Genomic DNA, 25,490 nt, shown 5'->3' with positions numbered 1-25,490 from the left:
GTAAGACTCACCATATTTAAGACATCTTTTTACAAAGTAGTAGAAGTAGTAGTAGTAGTAGTATTTGTAGTAGTAGTAGTAGTGAACAAAGGGTGCTTTCTCATGTGTATGATGTGGAGGCGTTGGTAGACAGCATACACGCGCGCACACACCACACGGGCCACAGCCTGTTTAGTAGTTGGGGTCGACAAACCCCATAGCATCCAGATGGGCTGGCAAATCTAAGTTTCTTTCAGTAAGCAACGGTAGAGAACTCAGCTTGCACATGAGCCCAGATGTGGTATCTGTCCAAAGTTATATAGTGAGAGAGAGAGACTTAAGATGAGGAATTCATCTTTGGAATAATGGAGGAGAATATGGCTTTTATAATTAGGAAAAAAAAAATTTAATTAAATAAACCGAATCATCATGTATAAACAAACTGAAATAATAGGTCACAATAAGGGGTCATAAAGGGACAAAAAGAGAAAGGAAAAAAAAAAATAAAGAAGAAAATGATTGACCCATAGGATGGAGGGAGTCTGATGAAAATGGTTTTCCAAGGAAGGGTGGGTTAATGGAAAGACATTGGGGGAAATTTAGTTGGGGGATGGGTGGGTCAAAGAGTAGGTAAGACAGAGAGAGATAGAAAATAGACGAGGGTGAAGAGGGAGGATTTGCATGAAGTGAATAAATGGACAAAGGAATCCAGTGACCGAAAACAGATGCCACACAATGAATGGTGAAGAGTGTTCAAGTGATTCTGTCAAAGACGACAATGAATAGTGGTCACAATATAGAACAATTTCTGGTGCAGGCCAGCAGGTGGCACTCAAGAGAAATGGCATACATATACATACATACATGTGTGTGTGTGTGTGTATATATATATATATATATATATATATACGCACACACACACTCTTTTTAGGAATGGTGAATCTTGAACCAGATAAAGCTATAAATAAAACAGTGTAAATATTGGGTTAAAAAATCCCTTTTGGATGGAAAAAGTTCAAGGCTGCATGTGAGATCTGAATCCACATCTCCTGTAGATATGACCAGCATTCTAATAATGGTAGATGTGAATTTGGGTTGTCTGGTCAGCGTTTGACATTTTCTATCCGAAAAAGGATTTTTTTAACTCAAAATTTATATGCTAGTATTTATAGCTGTCTGGTTCACGATTTACTATTCCTAAAAATAATTATTTCATGTTCTCCAAGCTTCCCGATTCTTACAACATGAACTATATATATATATATATATATATATATATATATATATGAATGATACATACACACAAACATATATACACACATATGTAATTTATACAAATATACATGTATGTATATATAGACATATATATATATACACACATACGTATATTACCTGGCCTTACACGCAACAAAAAGTCACAGTTCTCAGATGGGTTCTGGCCAGTTTCAGGCTCTAAAGAATGGATAGTGATGATGATGATAATAATAATAATAATAATAATAATAATAATAATACAAAATAATAATAGAATTAAATAAAGATCAGAAAACAGGGGTGTTAACTGAGAAAATAAGGAGGTTTACTGCCTGTGGCAGAGGGAGGTGGTGGTGGTAGAGGCTGACAGAGTATAATAAAAGTGAGGGGGGGGGGGCGGAGAGGCGAAAGGATTGGTGTGAGTAGTGTGGAGTTGGTGGGGAGAGATGAAGGGGAGGAGCAATACTGTCAAACTGGGGAAAGGGTGGACTGATGAGGGGGGGGGTACAAAGGTGGCTGAGAAGAAAAAGAGTGCAAAGAGAAAAAGATAGGATAGGTAAGGAGGGAACCAAAACATTCTGGAACAGAAAATTATGAGTGGAGGGCAGGGACGGATGACAAAGATGTAAAACGAGATCAAAAAGATTTTTAAAAACAGAAACTGATCGAAAAAAAAAAAAAATATATAATAATAATAAAAAAAAAAATATTGGAGTTGGGCAAGGGGTGTAAAAGGGGTGGATGGTGCATATAATAACAAAGGTTGAAGAACAAAGTCAGAAAATATATCATATAAACATCGGTTAATTTTAATAGATTATTTAATATTATCAATACTACTACTAGCTAACAAGGACATTGAATATTTCCATTTAAAAATGATTATCACATTTATTGATAGTATCAACAACAAATATCATAATAAAATAGTTTGAAAAACTACATAAACATACACACACAAATACATACATGTGCATATATAAATGTTCGGGTGAGTGTATGTACGTATGTATGTATATGTGTGTGTGTGTATGTACATTGGTAGTCTTAGCAGTGGAAGTAGAACGTAAAGAAGGAATATGTAACAAATATACTGTTTAAAGTTAATGAATTGATTGTTCAATATGTAACAAATATACTGTTTTAAGTTAATGAATTGATTGTTCAATATGTAACAAATATACTGTTTAAGGAATTGATGTTTAACGTAGAGACAAAGAGCAGAGCAAGAAAAGTTTCGTTATGATATTTAAACCAGGAAGTGTAAATATATATATTTTAGATGTTACAATGTGAAATGAAATAAAAGAATTTTAAAAAATGCCCTAATAATAATAATAATTCATTCAAAAAAATTTATCAAGCTAAATTTACATTGTAAGTATATTTTGTTTAATCAAACTACCAGATTGAATTTTTAAATATTAGCCAGCTCATGTAATAATAATAATAATAATAATAATAATAATAATTTCTACTATAGGCACAAGGCCTGAAATTTTAGGGAGGTGGGGATAGCTGATTACATTAACCCCAGTACTCAACTGGTACTTATTTTATTGACCTCGAAAGGATGAAAGGCAAAGATGACCTTGGTGGAATTTGAACTCAGAATGTAAGGACGGTTAAGCATTTTGCAAGGCATGCTAACAATTTTGCCAGTTCACTGCCTTGATAATAATAATTCTTTCTACTATAGGCACAAGGCCTAAAATTTTGGGCGATCTCAGTGTTTCACGACCCCCAAAGGATGAAAGGCAAAGTCAACCTTGGCGGAATTTGAACTCAGAACGTAAAGATAGGTGCAATGCCGCTAAGCATTTTGCCCAGCATGCTAACAATTCTGCCAGCTCACCACCTTAACCCATATTAACCCACTGTTCTTGTTTAAGGACAGTTGTATTTGGTTTATTTATTGCAATAAAGGTTAACTGGAAACTTCTGTATGTTTGTTATCCCTATTTATATAACTATATTCAAAATTTTAACAGGATTAACCCGGGTTAAAATGGGTTAATAATTGGAATAATATTTATATAATAATAGTATGTTTGTTATCCCTATTTATATAACTATCTTCAAAATTTTGACAAGATTAACCCGGGTTAATAATAATCATAATAATATGCAGTATGTTATAACAGCTGCAGGTTTCCCAAGTTTAGGGTATGTACCCAGTGTTTCTGTGTGTCACGAGAGGGAACTAATTGGCAGCAGGAAAGATATCTGCCCCAGAAAGCACATTCAATCCATGCCAGCATGGAAAAGTGGATGTAAAATGATGAGGATGACGATGATTAATATATGCAAAGCAGTTTTGGTAATAATACCACTGTATCTATAACAGTTTCGTGTGTACATAGAGCAGTGATTGTAAATGCACTACTGTACATAATAATAATCATGAATAATACATGTATGTTTAATAAAAGGTCTTGTAATTTAGTTTTCAGAGTCCGTCAATAATGAACAGTTTTCTAATATTCGTTTTGGATTTTGAGACAAGGGCCAGTAAGCTTGGGGGAGGGGGGGGCAGTTGATTAGATCGACCCAGTATGCAACTGGTACTTATTTAATTGACCCTCAAAAGGATGAAAAGCAAAGTCAACCTCGGTGGAATTTGGAACTCGGAATGTAAAGACAAATGAAATGCCGCTTAGTGTGTTGCCCAGCATGCTAACAACTCTACCAGCTTTTGCCACCTTCAATGGTTTTGTAATATTAATATCAATAATATGCATTGGAAGTTACTGGTATCATATAGGTATATAACTTAATCGACTTGTCTAATAACATTAAAATTACTAAGATATATATATATATATATATATCAGGTATGTGCCGTGAGTAATTACTCAAAGGAGGCAGTTGGTGACGTTTGTCATAAAACACATGAAAAAATAAGCGAAACACAGGCGTGCGACTGAGTTGAAGGCAAATTTACTTCTGCCTTTATAGAGTGTAAAGAAAACGTTGTTGTAGGAATGTACGCAGCATGTGTACTAAAGCAGTACTATGTGTAGGTTTAATACTGAGATTGAAATGCAGGGGTGAGTTATGCCTACCTAATCTACAAAAAAAAAGCAAACAAATTATTTTGCATTTTATGCGTAGTAATCTGAGTAACCTTCATAATTTTATTGAATTAGGTGCATATTTTGCCATAAAATGAAAATGTTACTTTTGATCTATTTCATTCAGGGTAGGCACTGTCTACCTTGCTTACCCAGGCGGCACGTCCCTGATATATATATATAAATAAATAAACAAAAAACATAAAACCCCAGCCACAACGTAGAACAAAATTAGTGCAACTTGAATTTAATTAGTCATTCTCGTTGGTTAACCCTTTTGACACCAACCTGGTTGAAACCACCTCTGGCTCTGCAGTACAAATGTCTTGTTTTCATAAGTTTTGAATTCTTAATGATAACTAAGTTATTTTACTAAATTCTTTGTTATATTTAAAATTAACTGAAAGAAACACAGAGAACCTCAACAGAAATATGGTAACAAAAGGGTCAAAATATATAGAGAAACAATTCTTAACCCTTTCGATACCAACCCGGCTGAAACAACCTCTGGCTCTGTAGCAGAAATGTTTTGTTTTCATAAGTTTTGAATTAAAATCTTCCGCCAAACCTTAGCCACAATTTATGTTCCTAACACTAGCTTAATGGTAACTAAGTTATTTTACTAAATTCTTTGTTATATTTAAAATTAATTGAAAGAAACACAGAGAACCTCAACAGAAATATGGTAACAAAAGGGTCAAAATATATAGAGAAACAATTCTTAACCCTTTTGATATCAGCCTGGCTGAAACAACCTCTGGCTCTGTAGCACAAATGTCTTGTTTTCATAAGTTTTGAATTAAAATCTTCCACCAAACCTTAGCCACAATTTATGTTCCTAACACTAGCTTAATGATAACTAAGTTATTTTACTAAATTCTTTGTTATATTTAAAATTAATTGAAAGATACACAGAGCATCTCAAAATAAATACAGTAATGAAAGGGTTAAATTGTTAAATGATAAAATTAATTTCTTTCATGACTGTCACTGTTTTATCCTAATATCTGCCTCATCTTCCAAATTGAGTCTCAATCATTATATACATCCATTATCACTACTTACAAGTTAGTCTTTGTTTTGCAGCTTTACTTAATTCTACCCCACCGCCCAACACACACAATAGTTGTATTTTCATCAACATCATTTGTTCAATGAAGAGAACTGTACCATCCCCAAGCCTTTGTGAACAAACCTCCAGCCCAAGTAAGATATCCAACAAGATGGAACCAACTCTGCAGTTAGCATGTTACATGCACAGTAACCAATTACAAAAGAGGTGACAGATTAGATTGCACAAGACAAGGCAAGTTGATATGAGGTAGACACTACATGGACATCTAGGTTGTTGAATCAGAGCGATCCACAAGTAGGTAACATTATAAAGCAGATCTTCAGGATCAATGGACGAGTGGTTGTGTGTGTGTCTGTATGTGCAACTTCCTATTTATCTATTTGTCTCTGTATGCCAATGAATATAATTATAAAATTAGAAAGCTTTTCAACTCAATTTCATTGTTTATAAGGCATAATATCTGTAGATGTAGCTTTTCCATAATGTCCTTCATACTGTATTTTATATATTTATAATTTAAAATGGATATTTCATTAACACAACTAATATATATATATATATATATTTTCTACTCTTTGTATCCAAAAGAGATTTTTCAACCCACTATTTGCCTATTATTATTTATAGCTTTATGTGCTTCAAGATCCATTGTTCTAAAAATAAATTATATATGTATGTATGTATGTATATATATATATATATATATATATATATATATATATATATATATATATATATATATATCATCGTCATCTTCGTTTAACGTCCGCTTTCCATGCTAGCATGGGTTGGACGATTTGACTGAGTACTGGTGAAACCAGATGGCTACACCAGGCTCCAATCTGATTTGGCTGAGTTTCTACAGCTGGATGCCCTTCCTAATGCCAACCACTCAGAGAGTGTATATATATATATATATATATATATATGTGGAAGTTAATGGGGAAAATAGGTGTTGCATTATGAAATTCTACATTACAACACTATTTTCAGCAATACAATGTTTCCATAGGGGGGATGCCTTTACCATGCATAATAATACATACAGACGTGTGAACTTGAGGTCTCAATATGATTCCCTATTGTCTACATGCCCTGGTTCAGTATATAAGTGCTTCCTTTGCATATCTGCATATTATCTTCCAAGCACCTTGCTGAACATCACCATTTACAGGCTTTCAGAGAGTAAGTCCTAACTTCTTGTGGCCAGGATGGTGCATACTGTACGGTGCCAAGCCCGAGCCACTTTTTGTTCACTAGATGATTAACATTATATATATAAAGTGAAGTATATTTGCCATTTAAATGTGGCTGACCCCTAAGAGTGGATGTTACTGTTGCTTTAAATGGCAAATATACTTCACTTTATCGTGCAGTTACTGTTAACACCTCGTTCAGAGATTTAACATTATATATATATATATATATATATATATATATATATATATATATATATATATATCTACATACACGTGTATATAATGTATGTACATATAGTCATTCCCAGATACATACTCTTCTCCCTCTTTTTACTGGTTTCAGTCATTTGACTGCGGCCATGCAAGAGCACCACCTTTAGTCGAACAAATCGACCCCAGGGCTTATTCTTTGTAAGCCCAGTACTTATTCTATCGGGGTCTTTTTTGCTGAACCGCTAAGTTATGGGGGATATAAACACACCAACATCAGTTGTCAAGTGATGGTGACAACAAATACATACATATGTTTATATATATATATATACGACAGTCTTCTTTCAGTTTCCGTCTACCAAATCCACAAACAAAGTTGGCCTGAGGTTATAGAAGACACTTGCCCAGGGTGCCACGCAGTGAGACTGAACCCAATACTATGTGGTTGGGAAGCGAGCTTTTTACCACACAGCCACCCCTGCACCTAGTCACTCATATTTTTATACAAACACACTAAACATACATCAAGCAGATGCATAGATATGTAAGTGGAAAGCTAATATCCTATAACTATTGTGTTAAACCTTTTGTCCAAATTATTATATTATTGTCATAGAGTTTGTAATTACAGAAAATGTTAGTCGAAGCCTCCAGTGTGTGCATGGAAGTTAGTACGTGCGAATCTGTGAGTTAATAATGTGTCTGTGAGAGAGTGTATAAGTTTGGTAATATGAGGAGCGAGTGGTGAACATGCTATGAGATGGAGGGCAGCACTAATTATAAATGAAATCATTTCTGCTGAAGAATGATAAAGCAACAACACTATATGTTTGTATGTATGTATGCATATATATATATATATATATATATATATATATATATAAACAATTTGAGAAACCAAAACAAAAAAAAAGGAAGAAAAAACAAAGAGTCCCAAAACAATCCTAGCATGCTTTCAAGAATTCTTCATGTAAGATACCATGTATAAACTATTTCACACTTAAAATATGAAATTAGAAATATAATATAATATAAGAATGACATTGGTGCCAAGTAGCCCAGTGGTAAGAGGGTTTGGCTCCTGATCGAAAGGTTGTGAGTTCAGTTCCTGGACAGGGTAGCATGCTGTCACGAACAAGGAATTTCGTTTTGCATTGCTGAAGTCTAAGCTATAAATGAGTGCCAGTAGGGATGCAGTTCTCTCTCTCTCATTCCAGCTTTCACAATCTGGATGTTCCACTGGGCCAAAGGTGAGAGGTTAGCAAGGGTATCTAAGCCTGCTCATGGCTAACATAGGTACCTTAAGCAATTAGTGAAAGCATGGTACATGCCACCAAGTTATATGTGTTTGCGAGTGATTGTCAACTGTACTTTCATATTGGTGAAGAGTTATTTATTGATGTAGGTGTAAAGATATTCCAAACCAGTGATTGAAGAAATGGTAGGAATGCACTGCCAAAGATTCTCGGAATAAATTCGTTTCTGGTTGTATTTTTTTAATTATTTTTTCTTTCCCTTTGGTTTATTTAGGAGAACAGTACAAATAAGTTTTCTCTTCTGGTTTTTTTTTTGTTTTGTTTTGGCATGACTTCTGAGGCTGTTGTGGGGGTAAGAGAGAAAGATGACAGATCAATAGGTACATATTGATTTTAATTGAGTAATGAATACTCTGCCATCTCTTTTAATTGAGACATAATTATAAGAAGACACTCGATATTCATGCCTTCAAAGAGGTCGAGCAAGAGTGTTTCCAGCTTCATGTATAAGTTAAAGAATACCATAGAGAAGTTTTGGGTAGAGAAACATTATTGATAAAGTTGTGGTAGTTTTCTAAGTTTTACTTTGAATCATTATTAAACGACCTCTGTTAGTCCAGAAAAACATGTAATCTGGCATGGGTCTGGAACCAAGGACGATGGACAGTTGGCGGTGTACTTATATCAAGTGAACCTCAGACCAGAAACCTAGTTTGAATGCTTACAACACTGTAGTTTCCATTACAAGTACTCAAAAGACCAGGCAGATGACAATATAAACCTGGTGATGGATTAAATAAACAGAACTAAAATAAGCAAACAATATAAAGCGAATGAAAGGAATACATTTGCTGATTTATATTTTCCTTTCACCCTTTAACTAAAATGATTTGAGATGAAGACAGAATATGAGGTTGTTAATTTTGCTTAGGTGATTCTTATATCAACAGCAACGAAAGTAATACCATTATTCAAATCTTTGGTGGAGGAAGGAAAAGTGTATGAGAAGTTTGTGGTACACATGCCCTTTTCAGAGGAGTTAGCACAGTTTGTCATTAGCTTAGGATTAGGAATCAAATTGGATTGGTAAATGAAATACTTCCAGTTCAGATTTACAATATAATAATAATAATAATAATGATGATGATGATTTCAAATTTTGGCACAAGGCCAGCAATTTTGGGGGAGAGGGTAAAGCATTTACCTAAAACCCAATACTCTACTGGTACTTATTTTATCAACCCTGAATGGATGAAAGGCAAAGTTGACCTCGGTGGAATTTGAACTCAGAACATAAAGATGGATGAAATACTGCTAAGTATTTGACCCAGCATGCTAATGATTCTGCCAGCTTACTGCCTTAATAATAATAATTTCAACTAGAGGCACAAGGCCTGCAATTTTGGGGGAGGGGAGTGGTCGATTACAACAACCCCAGTGTTTCACTGCTACTTAATTTATTGACCCCGAAAAGACGAAAGGCAAAGCTGACCTTGGTGGAATTTGAACTCGGAATGTAAAGATGGACGCAATGCCGTAAAGCATTTTGCCCAGCGTGCTAATGATTCTGCCAGCGCACCGCACCGCCTTCAATATAATAATAATAATAATGATAATCCTTTCTACGACAGGTAAAAAGCCTGAAATTTTGGAGAAGGAGGGGGTCTAGTTGATTACATTGACACCTGTCCTTGACTGATATTTATTTCGTTGATCCTGCGACTTTGGTGGAATTTGAACTTGGAACGAGAAGACAAGACAGTGCTGCTAAACATTCTGTCCAGTGTGCTAATGATCCTGCGAGTTTTCCGCCTTAATAATAATACCAATAATAATTCTTTTTCATTTCTGGCACATAGCCAGACCCCAGGACTTGAGTGATATTTTATCAACCCCAAAAGGATGAAAAGCAAGTTCGTCTATGTGGTTGATGGTACAATATCTATGTAGTTAAGCACATTCTTTCTTGGTGGTCATTACTGCTGGTTCAAACATAAATTTTTCAGGGTATAATTCAATTGTTTAGCCTTCAGATTACTCTATCAAATGAAATGCTTGTTCATTCACATTGCTTTGAATTAATCTTGCATTATCTTTGAGCTCTGAGATTTTGATGATACGATTGTTAATTCCTAGAATGACATTGTAGAATGGTGTCAGATGCTGGTTCTGGACAGTTTTAAATTAAAAGTAGATAGAATATTTGCGTCAGACACGGCCAATTTAAATGTTAAAGGTTTTTATTAAATAATGGTTCTAATGCTAAAATCCTGTATTGGTCCCATAGTTTGATGGAGTTGAATAAGAATAAAAAAATGAAAAGGTTTCTTATTGAAGTAACAGGTTATATGAAACAAAATGTTAAGCGAACAATGGCATGCATAACACTGGGTCAAATCAAACCGATACATGTTGAAGATTCTCGATCATGTTAGAATTACAAGATAGGGGTTTGAGTAATTTTAACAAATGTGATAATGTAAAAATCAAAGACTAGCATGAAAAAAGTTGGATGCTATTGAAGAAAGACAGGGAGAGAGGGGGGGGGGGGCGGAGGGATGACGACAAAGATGTAACAAAAAGAAAAAAAAAAATTACACCATAGTAAAAGATGAGATGGTTGAAATAAAAATTTCAAATTATAGAAGTAACAACAGGAATTTTGCTTTGTATATTATGATATTTGATGGCACACAAGACGCATATTTTTTCCCCCCCAAAATATCACCCTGGGACCTTTATGTTAAGTTGAGCCTATATTACATGCTTTGATGCATTAAAAACTTGAGGTGCATTTAATATCTGGGTGAAATAGGGGTGTGTTTAATATGCCCATGCATCTTTTATGCCATCGAAAATGGTAGGTCGAAATTAAGACAACACCATTAAAATGTTATAAAATATTAAATGGAACTGCAAATACATAGGATTGGTTTTAGACATGGAAGAAAATGAAAAAAAAAATGCAATCGGAAAGAATATGCTTAGTTATATAGGTATTGTATCACATATGTAAACTCACTCATCTCATAAATAAACACCATGCACTTTTAATTCATTTTACTTTGTGTTTTAAAACTTTTATTAGATGTGGATGTGTGGTAAGAAGTTTGCTTCCCAAACACATGGTTCCAGGTACTGTGTGGCACCATGGATAAGTATCTTCAACTATAACCTTGGGCTGACCAAAGCCTTGTGAATTGATTTGGTAGATGAAAACTGAAAGAATCTTGTTGTATGTATATATATATATATATGAAGATATATATAAATAATACAGAATGGGACAAAAACGCAAAACATCCAGATAGACGATACAAAGAAAACACGGACAGGTCATTCGGAGTTTTCTCTCTTCAGTCGAGATCCAGATTATCTTTGCAATTTCGGCTGGTTATTCTTGATATTGCTCCTTGGCCAGCCCCAAGGAAAAACTAAGCTAAGAGCATTAGATTCCTTGGAAGAAAGCAGCGAATGTGTGTGTAGGTGTCTGATGACATACTCCACAACTGCTTTACAACTGGTGTTGTGTTTATGCCCCTGTAACTAAGCAGTTCAGCAAAAGTGGTCAATGGAATAAGTACTAGGTTTAAAAAAAAAATACTGGGGTCAATTCATTCGATTAAGAATTCTTCCAGATAGTGTCCCAGCATTGCTTCAGTCTAATGATTGAAACAAGTAAAAGATTACATGCGTTGTAAGGGCAGGAAGGGTAGCACCACCCAAAACCTCTTATTTTTTCCAAGACCCCTAAAACTTGTAGGAAGGAAGTGTCCTCAATACAAGGGACATGTCCTGAATGCTTGCAACAAAGTAAACTCCAACGAAGGCACACAAGAACCAGGTTGAGGTGTCAAACCAGGTGACAGATGAAGTCTGTTACCCACATGGAATCTTGCTTGGCAGTAACAATTCTGCCAATCTAACACCTTAGTTTTGTGTTTTATTTAAATGACTCTGGAAGAATAAAAGGAAAAGTTGTCCAGATCAGGATTTGAACTCGGAGCAAAGAGAACTGGAAGAAATACTGCAAAACAGTTTGTCGTATGCTCTAATGACTGCCAATCCACGCACTCTTTCCCTAACATATATTTTATATGCTTAATAATATAAAATTACAATAATATTTAATTTGTTAGTATGCTTGTGTGAAACTGCAATTAGTAATATTTAACTGTGATTATACCGGAGTAACCAACAACAAGAAAGTAGACCGACAGCACCACACCCACAACTTATCCATCACCAAACTGACTAAGGCAGAGTTCTCTTGAAATAACCTTTAGAAAAAAACATGCATCTTATAATGCCATGATAGATCGCTAGCCACTACACATTCTTTTTTTCTCTCCTTGTTTCTTTCCGTGTTCCTTTCTGTGGAAGAGCGTAGGCTCGAAATATTAAAGAGTTTTTCACTTCCTGGGCTTTATACTAATACATCTGTTCGTTGTCTACACCACCTTTTGTTTTTTTGTTTTTGTGAATTCTCTCCCTATATATATATATATATATATATATATATATATATATATATATACTCTTTTACTTGTTTCAGTCATTTGACTGCGGCCATGCTGGAGCACTGCCTTTAGTCGAGCAAATCGACCCCAGGACTTATTCTTTATTAGTCTACTACTTATTCTATCGGTCACTTTTGCCGAACTGCTAAGTTACGGGGACGTAAACACACCACAATCGGTTGTCAAGCGATGTTGGGGGACAAACACAGACACACAAACATATACACACACATACATATATATACATATATACGACAGGCTTCTTTCAGTTTCCGTTTTTGGTCGGCCCGAGGCTATAGTAGAAGACACTTGCCCAAGGTGCCACGCAGTGGGAATGAACCTGGAACCATGTGGTTGGTAAGCAAGCTACTTACCACACAGCCACTCGTACAAACACACACACATATATATACACACACACATATATATACACACACACACATATATAAGAAATTCAACTGATAAAGGAATAAACAGTTATCTTATGATCTTCACTAGCTCACAGCTGTTTCTCCCAGAAGATTTAATGGAGCAGTTGATTAGAGCGACCGCAGTATGCAACTGATACTTAATTTATCGACCCTGACCTCTTTTGCCGAACCGCTAAGTTACGAGACGTAAACACACCAGCACCGGTTGTCAAACGATGTTGGGGGGACATACACATACACACACACACATATACGACGGGCTTCTTTCAGTTTCCGTCTATCGTGTAATATCCTTTATATATATATATTTTTTTTAAGCCTGCTTTTTCATGCTGGCATAGGTAGGGTGGCTCATTGTAGCTCTCGTAAACAGGCTGGAAAACCATGTCTCATTTGTAGGCTTCATTCTTCATTAGGTTTCTATCCTTTCCGGGTCGATAAATTAAGTACCAGTTGTGTTATGGGTTCGATCTAATTGACTGGCCCCCTCCCCCAAAATTTCAGGCCTTGTGGTTGGAGTAGAAAAGATTCTTAGTTGGCTTTCTAAGGCTGGATGCCTTTCTTAATATCAACCACATCACAGATTGTACTGAAAGCAATACGTGCAAACACACATGACAGGTATCCATACAATTTCTAAATTCCACACACAAGACACTTGGTCATCTTAAGACCACGGTAGATTACAGTCACTCAAAGAACTAAAGTAAAAAACTATGCGAAGCTGCAAAGCAAACTCTGTAATCACACAATTAACCTAACATTATCTAACTCACTTTTATATTCAGAATGACAGAATTGTAGACTGTATGATGAAACATCTTCATAGTTCATAACATACACAACAATCAGAAAGTAGAACAGAACAGCATGTGTGTACACATGTGGTGTGCATAAAGATGTGTTTTAGATGGTTATCAAGAGTCTTCCAGGTTATAATTTTAACAAAACTGAAATTATGTTATACATATATAACAGCATGGATATGCAGCATGGAATTTTGTCAGTGAACAGGTCGCGGTCTCAAAGCGACAAAAATATTTTGACACAAATTAAAATTTAAATGTTGAAGTGAATCTAACGGTTTTTGTGTGTTTCTGAAATGGCTTATAAACACCTTCCATGCTGCAATTGTTTTCGTTCCAGCACACGATATCAGATCAGGTCACTTGCTATGCAAGTACATCTCCGTAATAAATATATATATATATATATATATATATATGGAATAAAAACAAAAAAAAAACAAACATAAATAGAGTATGTTGAAGGATGGTATTTTCTTTTGAGATTTCTTTAAAAGTTGGTGTCAGAATCAACTTGAGAAAACAAAGCAATATTCTCTTGCACGGGCATACTGACTCATTCATGCTTATGAGAAAGCTGAAACAGGTAAATTGTGGCTGTTATGCCTGTTTTTTGAAGGACATTAAATAATATAAGCAAAATAAAAATAAAAAAAAAATTAAATTTTTTAAAATCATTTCCTTAACTAAGATTAACCCTTTTGATACCAACTTGCCCGAAACTGTCCCTGGCTTTTTGATACAAACTTCCTGTTAATGATGAAGTTACTGTACAAAATTCTTCATTATTTTCAAAACCAATTTAGGTAAGGATTGTTTAACCCTGTAGAAATATGGTTATTAAAGGGTTAAGATAAACCCCAAACAACTTTATATTTTTGAAGTGAAGAATAAAATATTGGATAGAAAAAAAAACATTATACTAATTTTCCTGATGTCTCAGAACATCCGACAAAACAATTTCGTATATTACATATGTATGTGTGCAAGTGTGTGTTTGTGAATATATATATATATATATATATATATATATATATATATATGGTTATAGATATATAGACAAGATAGATAGATAAATAGACGGATGAGAAAATGAATAAATATATGAGTTTGGGGGGGGGGGGGAAAGAGCTGATGGTGCAAAATAAGAATGTGAGCACAAGATATGATATCTCTTTCAGACGCAGGATAATAGCTCCATTAGGACATTGGGGAGTAGGAATGTCAGTGGCACTGTTATGTAAGGCTAGCCTGAGGCTTTTCCCTCTAATTGTTCCTATTAGCTTCCATGACTGGTGGTTGCAAAGGGAGAACTTGGAGAGAAAGAGAGCAAGGTTTACATTAAACACACACGCACACACATACGCGAGAAATTTTAAGAAAAGTAAAAGATAGAAATAAGAGAAAATATGTAAGATAAAAAAAGAGCAATTTACAAAGAGAAAACTTTATGCTAGTTATATAACATTATGTAAACTATATATATATATATATATATAGAGTGTGTGTGAGAGAGAGAGCGAGAGGGAGGGAGGGAGGTTTTACCAATGAAATATTCTTTGAAGTAAAATTTTTTGTCTTTTATTTCATAAAGAAATTGTTCTAAATGAACCATTTTAATTACATCTTAAACTGATGCATCGCAGGTTTTCTGTCTGCTCTTAAAAAAAAAAACATTTAAAAAAAAAATTATAGTAACAATAATAATAATAATAACAATATTTATAAGGTTGATAATGATTATGATGATGAGGATGATGATAGCTAAAAATTATTCTAAGTAAATAAAAAAAATATATATATATGTATATATATCAGCAGAATACTGAAAATAGAAATATTAATAATTAAAAAAAAAAGGAAAATTAATTAAATTACTATTATGAAGACTGTTTCCATTCTAATTAATATCTAGTAATGAGATATGAATATATGATATGATACAATATAATCTATTTGCGGAATGATGGCTTCGAGGATGCATTTACATGTGGTTTTGCTGATCTTATGCTAAACATGTTCATTCCGTTTCTTCTTTTGAAAGAAGGGAAGAAGGAAAGAAAAAGAGGATAGAATGAGAAAGAAAGGAAGGAAGGAAGGAATTCGTTTGTTAGTTGATTAGTCGGAGATTGTTTCATCTGAATGAAACTGTCAGACAGGGAGAAACAAGTAAGATGCTAATAGTAAAGATCATAATAATAATAATAATAGTATTATATATCATTATTATTAATTTTAGTGTGAAACTGGGGTTTGGAAGAGAGAAAAGACAAAAGGGAATTAAGTTGGGGAAAAAAAAAATGAACAGACAAAAGAAAAAAAAAGATCATGAAGTCATGTCATCAGTGATGAAGAAAAATTATATATATAGATGTATGTGTATATATATATATATATATATATATATATATGTGTGTGTGTGTGTGTGTGTGTGTGTGTGTGTGTGTGTGTGTGTGTGTGTGTGTGTGTGTATGTATGTATGTATGTATGGACACACAATTTTTGTTGATAGTAAATTCTAAGTTTTTCCAGTGTCGAGTCATTTAAACTGCTTGAATAAACCAATGTTGGCAAAACTTTGAAGTCACTGTTAACAAAATTATAATATTCGACTCCATATATGTATTGAGTCCGTTATTCGGTATATGTTTGTTGCTTGTTTTTATGTATATAAAAACATATTTTTATACATCGTTTGTTATATATATAGATATATTTGTATATTTATACAGTGAAAAAAATTTTAAAGTTTGTTAAACCCCAATTTTTGTTACCAAGCTCTCACAGCACAGAACGTTAGACTTTCGACGCAGTAATCCAAGAAAAAAAAAAAATAAGAAAAGAAAGAAAAAAGAGAAAATAGAGAGGGAGAGACAGAGAGAAATTGAAATATATTTCAAAAGGGGGTAGAAAGAAAGAAAGAAGGAAAGAGATAGAAAATCTCTCAGAAATAAGAGAATTTTTACACTGATATGGTAAGATACTGACAAAGCGAACCATATCTATTGAGGAAACATAAATCCATATTTACATATATATAATACACATTATATAGTGACTATTTTATATCTATGTATATATATATATATACATATATATGCATGTATACATACACATAAACATCCATTCTTATACTGCTCTCTCTATGAATTGCGTATATATATATATATATATATATATATATATATATACACACACACATCTATTCCTGTACAATCCTTTCTCTCTGTATATGAGTGTGTATGTATGAATATACATAAATTCCATGCATATAGACATATATATATATATAATTATGTGTGTGTGTGTGATTATATATATATACAATATATCTTTCTTATTACTTTTTGTGTGATATTCTCCAGTCCTAACCTTACCTGCATTTCAGACTCTTCTTTTCCTGATTTTAGAGTAACATCTGGGGCCTTAGGTGTTACTATTGGCATTGGTGAGCGGGGTTTTATAGGGCCACTTGATACTGGAGGGTTGGGTCTTTTATAAGGGCTAGAACTTTGTTGAGGCTTCACTGTAATTGTAGAAAAAACGTTAGCATCAAACGTATGGAGTAAGCAGCCGAAGACTATGGCTTTCTTTTTTTTTTTCTTCTCTTTTTAAATATTAAAAAAAAAAAAAATGATTAATTCTTTTGATGTTATGATTTATGAAGAGATATATGATGAAATAATGGCCCCTTTTTTTGGATGGTAGGGATGGAGCAAATGAATTAAATTGTGCATGAGTATAAATGTGTATGTACAAATGCGATGCAATTGGAGTCTACAAACCCCCAACACAACCGACCACCCAGTAAAATAATGAAACAGGGTAGGGACCAAACCTATAGACTTTGGTAAGTAGCTGAGTACTGAGTGAGTGTCTTGATATCTTTTCAGGTTGAGTTTTAAACACTCTCATTCAACATTGCTTAGAGAGGAAACAACTATATGAGGCTCAGTTATGCTAGACACACTACATAGAAATGAAGTCTTCAAATAAACTTTAATAGTCCACTAACCCATAAGACTGTCTCTCACTTACATACAGACAGATATGTTAAGCAAGAACTTGTGTAAACAAACAGGAAAGAAGACATGTTCTAAATCAATGTCGTGTGTTAAAATACTTGCTTTTGGGTTATCTCAGTGGAATTGAAAAAAGAAAGAAAATAGTTCTTCACTTTGATATAACAAAGAAAAAAATATCTTTATGTAAAGTTAACTTAACAACATGGCAGCTTGTTGATGTTCAATATAGTGCGATACTTGTTCCAGATAACTGGAACACTGCTGACTGGGCATGTAAAACCAGAAAATTTTCAATGAGACTGAAATACGGTGGTGCTCCAGCATGTTTGCAACTATATGGCTGAAACTCATAAAAGAAATAAGAGATGCTGATTCGCTGAAAGTTTAAGGGTAAAATACCTTGGACACAGCATTCATGAGCTATGGAGTCATGTTTATTCCTATTGCATTTATACTTGTGTCATGTGAGTGTAGATAGATAGATAGATAGATAGGTAAATAGAGATAAATAGATAGATAGAGTAAAGTATGAGTGGGATAAAAATTGAAGAGAAACAGCTGGGGGAAAAGAATACTCAGGTAAAATTTGAGAAGCTAGAATTCAGAGTGAAGGAAGGAATCAAGAAATTGATATTCATAATTTACTGGCGTTTTGTTGTGTTTGAAATTAAGAAAATACACAAACAAAACAAAACCATGTAAATTGGGCAGATATGTTATACTGCCAACCAACACGTTTGGCTGGAATAGTTGAAGACTTCTCTATGTCTTTATGCTAGATAACAATCTATCATCGGTGTGTGATAAGTGTTTAACAAACAGCCCCAGTATCAGTTGTGTTACAGTTATTCGTAAAGAGAAGATAGATGGATATGTCAGTCCATTTGTGTATATTGTGTGCACATGTGTTTGACTGTAGGTTCTAAAATAGAGCAGATATATGAAACAGCTAGAGGATGGAGCCCCAGTATGGCCATAGCCTGGTTAAGTAGAACAAGTAAAAGAGTGGAAAGGAATTAGGTGAGAGTGTTGTGAAAATGTCGTTTTGTTAAAAAAAAAAAAGAAGAATGAAATGACATGAAAAGATACTTTTACAATTTAATAATATTCAAACCTTAAAGTAATTTGGGGGAATTAAAGAACAAAAAAAATGAAGAATTTAGAGACTCTAAATTAATTTATGTAATCACAACTGTGGAGAATCTATATGGAAATGCTGTACAATTATTTTGTTAATAAAAACCATAAAATATGTTGAAATGCTGTGAGAAAAGGCAGGTTTTGATGTTTTGGATAGTTGTTTTGTCAGCTTGCAATGTACGGAGACCAATCGTCCAGTTCATCATGAAACTGGGTGTATAAAAAATAACAGAACCTCACTTCATTATACATATATTCATATCTACGAATGTCCTGTTGATTCTTCATCCACAGGGTCATCTTAAGTTACCTACAATTCAAAGGCAACACCCTTGTAAATTTGCTGAAGTGAGTTTTGTACAATAAGAGACGAGCTATTTGGAAGGCACACACACACACATATGCATATACAACAGGCACACAACAGGGTGCTTCACTCTATTTTGCAAATATTTCGCATCACTTACATACATTAAGTCCGTATGTGATGGGAAATACTTATAACCTTATAAAAGGAGGGTATGAGATCTGTATTGTCATTTGCTAGTTTTGAAGGCGCAGTGGTTGTGGGGGCACATTAGGTTTTATAGACAGTTACAGTACACTGAACTATATAGACAGCTAAAAACTAGAAATCTGAGAATACTGATGTAGTGTTCTCTTCTTCAGTGAAGTTATATATAAATCTTTCTTTTACCTGGCAAACAACCTCCACCTTTTTTAACATAGTTTTTATATATAATTTTCTGCTGTACTCATAAGGTGAGTGAAAGACTTTTGTAGAAATCTCTTGTCTCGATAGCCTTTTGTTTGGTATCACAAATTATTTGATTGAATTAGGAACGTGTCTTGGTTTTTGTCTATTGGGCAAATTTGTAAACAGCTTAGTTTTATATATATTACACAAAATGGTAAGAAGATTCCAACTATAGTAATAATAATACTTTGAACTTGAGCTGCCAGTAAGCTTCAACCTTACTGTCAGTGTACCTCTTAGCTTAAGTGTGCCAAAGCTTGTAGTTATTTCATTCAATAGAATATTAAACAAATGTATTCCTGTCGTATATCTATCTATAATTAAATTGGCCCCACTTTTTTCTTCTTCAGTGCCTTAAATATTGACACTTACTTTAAAGTTTTCACAGCTGATAAGCAAAACCTGAAAACACAGACTATTTTGCTAAGCACCCTCACAGCATATTAGAAATGCACTTTGAATCTAAGGCTCTTCTGTTATTTCATTTATTTATTGTTTTGTTCAACATTTCTCAAGATATTCATCTGTGTGTATCTATCTAATGCTACCTTTGTAAAAAAAAAAAAAAAAAAATGTCAGTTTTTGAAAAATATATCAACACATCAAAAAACTAACATCATAGAACATTTTGATCAGATAAAAAAAAGTGAAAGGTAGGGGTGGAAGAGGAGAGTGGAATATAAATCAGTTTGATAATATCACCCCACCCCCCACACTACACTTACCACTCTCAACCACCACTTCACCCACCTCCACCTCAGAAATTGTAAGAATAATTATTAATTTTCTGGCTTAGAAAATGTAGTCAGTTTGTGCGTGTGTGAAAAGGAGAGTTGCTGTTTTTTTTTTTAAAATTAATTTATACCAAAATATTTATACAAATGGGGGACAGTGGTGTTATGATATGAAATGGATATACAATGGTTAAAGCAAATCCTGTATTAGTGATTAATCATGCTGTTATAAGAAAAGGTTATTTTTTTTAACATGATTATTAACTAGTAAAAATAGATGAATATTAAAAACTTTGTTAGTAGCATAGCACACATGGAAAAAAAAAAAAAAAAACCCAATCCTTCCCTATATCACCTTCTGATTTTTTTTTTTTTGTGATTATTAAATAGAACATTGATTAACCCAAAGCAAACGGTTAAATGGTGATAACTGATATTTTTTTTTCTTCCCAGAGAGAGAGAGAGAGAGAGTGCAAGTGAGCCATATTGGTACAATTTAGCAGAATTAATTAAATATCAAAAATTAAAAGACACATGCAGAGCAGCTTAATAGAGAAGATAAACGTGACAGAAATAAAACAGAAATATATTCTAAAGTAATGAATAAAGTAAAAATATATATATATATATATATTACATGGTTGGTGATTATACACCCTATTTTGAAATGGGAGTTAGTTACAAACAGAATTTTATTCCCTAAAAATTGGTTACATTTCTTCACAGTTATTACTAACTTTTTCTAAAGATTTTTAATGTTAACACATTATTTGGCAAGTGAGAAATCTGTATATTTTTTTTAGATTATAATTTATTCACCAACGAAAAGCACAAAACAAGTTGGAAATTTGCTTAAAAACTGGCTAAAAATGTAATTTTGTTTTTAAATGTAATAATACTGAAGGATATTTTATTTCCTATTTGATTTACGTGGCATATTTTTGGGGGTTTGAGCAATCCATTTAACAATTTCACATAAGCTTTTATTTCTTTGAGAAACTACTTGAGTACTTTCGTAAATAATACTTGAATAGACCAGACGAAATTATACTGTTATCTCGCTGGCATGTTTGTATGTATTTATGTAGAATATATCCAGTTTCATAAAGGCAGCGAGGGGAGATAATCTAAGTATCAATCTTCAAAGGGAAGTTACTCCGCATCTGACCCTATTTGTGATAAATCTTTACTGAGACTACTTACTAAAAAGTTATTATTATTATTATTAACAATAATAATAATAATATCATTATTAAAATGGTCTCATTGTACTTTGACAGTGAGGCATAATTTTTTTAAACGGACATATCAGGTGAAATATTTATTTCACAACTTCAAATGATGCGGATAGTACAGAGAAATTTGGATACGTAACATGAATCATTGAAGCAGGCGTTTTATAGCCCAATACTCTTCCTGTTAGTGTGCTGGCCCTTCTTTTATTGTTTTATGGAAGGATTAAACAGCAACATTGGTCAGAGAACAATAATGACTTCTTAACGTGGAAGTTACATCAAAAGAGTTAAGTAAATATTGTTACAACTTATTTTAGGCAACTATGGAAAGTTAAATATGAAAGAGATGTGAGAGACTATTAAGCTCTCAGTTTGTTTCAGGTGAAATCAACTAAATGGTTACTGGTTTCTTTCTTTAATGAAAAGAAAAATGTGCGATTAAATAAATAATTCCAAAGAGACAATTTTTTTCTTTTTAGTAAAAAATTAAAGAAATAAAATAAAAATCTGCAAAAAGCAAACAAAAACAAAGGAATGACATAATGATTGTTTTTTTTTTCTTCATAAGTGTCTCATATATTTTTTTTTTTTTTACAACTTCTCTGGTGTTTTAAAAAGTTAGTTAACTACTTTCAGTTTATGTCTACAGCTAAATAAACATCTAGATCCAATAGAGAAATATAATTGAAGGAAAAAAAAAAATAATAGAAAATAAAAATTCAAGATGAAGAAATAGATTAAAGTTAACAAAGGGAATTTTCCAACTTATCTCAATATCAAAATTAAAAAAGAAATAAATAAAAATAAAACCTCTTTGTTATTATTAGAAATTTTTACTTTTCTGGCTCTTTTTTTTTTGTGAACATTTTTCAATATTTGTTGACTTTTCATTTTAAACAACTTAAGAATGAAAATTTACAATTTTACATTCAACTTCCACCTCTAAATTTGTTTAATATTATTAAAACAGTTTTTCAAAACTTAAAAAAAAAAAATATTAAAAAAAAGCAATGAATAATATTTTTTTTTTTGAAAAAATACAAGTCAAAGTTAAAATATATATTTTATGCTGGCAAATACACAGTTAATCGTTTTTCACAGCCATAGTTGTAGAGACAACTCCCTCAGTCACAGACACATGCATACGTTCTTCTTTCTCTTGCATATAGACAAGTCAACATAATAAAACACATAATAATAATAATAAGAAGAAAAATAAAGTCATATGTATATCAATGCACATAAATACATTAAATATGAGATTGTGCACGTGTGCGTATGTATATATATATATATATATATACATATATATATCATACATACATATTCATGCACACACAATACAAACATACAAACACAATCTTACACACAAAGGTGTGAGTGCATGATGATGATGATGATGGGTATTTGTAGCTGAGACACACACACACACACACACGCGTACATGAACTAACATACACATGCATATTACATATATAACAACAAATAAATATATATATAGTGATTGATGTCCGAACTGGTCCAATTTTACATTTGCTTGGAATATTTTTGATATGCTAACCTCATCAATATACATTTGAAAGAATACAGACAAAAAAAAAATCTAGGAATAAAGAGAATTAAATAACAAGCAGAGAGTTGGAAGAAACTGAGATTTAGTAAATTAGTAAGGTGTTGTTTGAGACAAGATGACTATGAGAACGAGAAAGAATATTATAAATCATATATTCTAAGTATTTGGCAATATAACCAATCATTTCGAAGAAAGCAGAGCAGATCAGAAAATAAAAGAAAGAATCAAACCTGATTTTCAGTTGATATTTGGCAATGATATAGATTAAATTAACAATACAATATGATCCAATAAGATAATTATTCACAATAGCTTCAGAATACACACACACTGAATCATAAATGTATGCTATAATTTTCAAATCTCTTCCTGCAAATTTTTCAAAATTTCGAAATGGTGGCTGAATGTTTTAGACAAGAAATGAATGGATTAAAAACCCACAAGGAACATTGATGAAACAATAGCATAAATGAAGGATGCTAATCATTTTCTTAATTGATTTAAAAAAAAAAAAATGACAAAGTAAATTTAATGATTTGAGCAAAGGCATGCCCATCCAAAAATCAAAGGCATAAAATGGAATATATTCCTTTTTTCATTTTTCAAGCATTTTATTTTAGAATGTAAGCAAGTTCATAGAAAGAAACTAATCACGATTTCATTATAATCAGACCAATTACCGAGGAAAAGATGAAATAAGGCAAGATGTGAGTGGCAGGGGTGTGTGTGTGTGTGTGTGGAGGTTTAGATGGAGAAAGGTGAAATTAAATTCAGAGCAATTGATTTCAGACAGAACCTCAAAAGAATCAGTGGAGATAAGAGATTTGACAATTATTTAAAGAAAATATATATATATATATGGGGTGTGTTGTTGGTCTGGAGGAAGAGGTGGTATCCATGACTTTTACAGGTTCGAGAGCGGTGAGATCAACTGAGTGAATGCTCCTCTTTCTTGAGAGCTCTTGCATCTCAATGGCTGCAGGGAAAGCGTGAAGGCTAATGGCCTGGAGAGAAAACACTAGGCTTAATGGTTAGTGCTGGATACAGTACAATTTCAAAAAGCAAAGACCATATATGTATATATATATAAAGAGAGAGAGAGATTGAAGTGTTTGGTGAAGACAGGGTCTTGGCATAGAGTTGCATTGTTTGAGGGTAACAGAAGGGATGTCAGGGCTTGAGGCCTTGTTGGTTTTGCACTCTGCCAAGTGAGTGCAGTATGGAGTTGGATTACAAAGCAGACAGAAAATGCAGAGGCTTTTCTCCAGAGTTGAAATGTTATGGATATTTGACAGCAGGTTAAGAAAGAAAATGGTAGATGACAAATAAATAATATGGGAAAAAGAGATGAAAGACAGAGAGACAGAGCTAATATTAAGACTGACAAAAAAAAAATGAAGGATGAGAGAAAGATGGTTATAAAGAACATGCTAGTAAATGAAACAGGTTACAGTACCTGGTCCAGGGCAGCAGGAGGGGTAGAGGGTAGAGTACAGTGTGGGTACTTAGCTGTCCATGTTTTTTTAACATCAGACACAGTGACAAGAATGAATAAACGAATAACACAAAGAAAGGGGAAGACTTGATGAATAGTATTTCAATAGTATTCTATGATATATGGAGTTTTCGAGATTTAACCCTTTAGCATTCAGATATCAAGATGCAATTTTTATTTATTCACATTATTTTGAATAAATCATGCATTATCTTGTGGCTTTGAGATCTGGACGATGTGATTGCTTGTTTTTAGAATGACAATGTAGGACAGGTGTGAGAAGCCAGATCTGGCAAATTTGGACTTAAAATAGGAGGAGAATATTTTGGCTGGACATCGCCAGTTTAAATGCTAATGGGTTAGGTCAGTTATAAGATAGATATTTTGTAACTGCTGTGAATGGTTGCCTCTACATCTTGAATGTGGATATTTAAAATACTTCAACCAGAACTTCAAGTTCTTTCAATGATAAATAAAAAAAAAACAAGTAAATGAAAATGAGGGGAATCATTTGTAGAAAAAGACATTCTTTAATCATACATACACCCACCCCCTACGAAAAAACCATGAGCTAAAAAGAGGGAAGATAGGAAAATGATTTCTTAGACAGGCATAATATGTTGCAAAGCACTTTTGTCTAAAGTTCTAATGATTCCGCTGATCCAACTTCTGAATAAATTAACATGTAATTAGCTAAAGCAGATACATTAGATCAAGGTCTCCC

The 25,490-nt window shown here is 33.2% G+C and overlaps 1 protein-coding gene and 1 long non-coding RNA gene across 51 annotated transcripts in view; one reads left to right on the top strand and one right to left on the bottom strand.

Annotated features, from left to right (window-relative positions):
- Positions 1-25,490, bottom strand: part of LOC106874615 (neogenin) — a 303,881-nt gene that overhangs the window by 12,788 nt on the left and 265,603 nt on the right. For 23 of the 50 annotated variants that reach the window (XM_089357144.1, XM_089357151.1, XM_089357163.1 and 20 more), the window contains one exon: positions 17,185-17,333. The exons of 11 other annotated variants lie outside the window; for them this stretch is intronic. In XM_089357144.1, coding sequence (XP_089213270.1) covers positions 17,185-17,333 — 149 coding nt within the window. Of the gene's footprint in view, positions 1-11; positions 285-17,184; positions 17,334-25,490 lie in introns of all 50 variants that reach the window. 16 more of the 50 variants (XR_016243045.1, XR_016243052.1, XR_016243048.1 and 13 more) reach the window with 1 other exon arrangement.
- The window catches only part of LOC128248697 (uncharacterized), a 132,827-nt gene that overhangs the window by 29,855 nt on the left and 77,482 nt on the right, over positions 1-25,490 (top strand). The window lies entirely within an intron of this gene.

Source organism: Octopus bimaculoides, chromosome 9 (genome assembly GCF_046866305.1).
Source record: "Octopus bimaculoides isolate indiv1 chromosome 9, ASM4686630v1, whole genome shotgun sequence".
In the NCBI taxonomy this organism is placed as follows: Eukaryota; Metazoa; Mollusca; class Cephalopoda; order Octopoda; family Octopodidae; genus Octopus; species Octopus bimaculoides.
The sequence above is the reverse complement of the archived record's forward strand: the minus strand, read 5'-3'. Positions and strand labels throughout refer to the sequence as shown.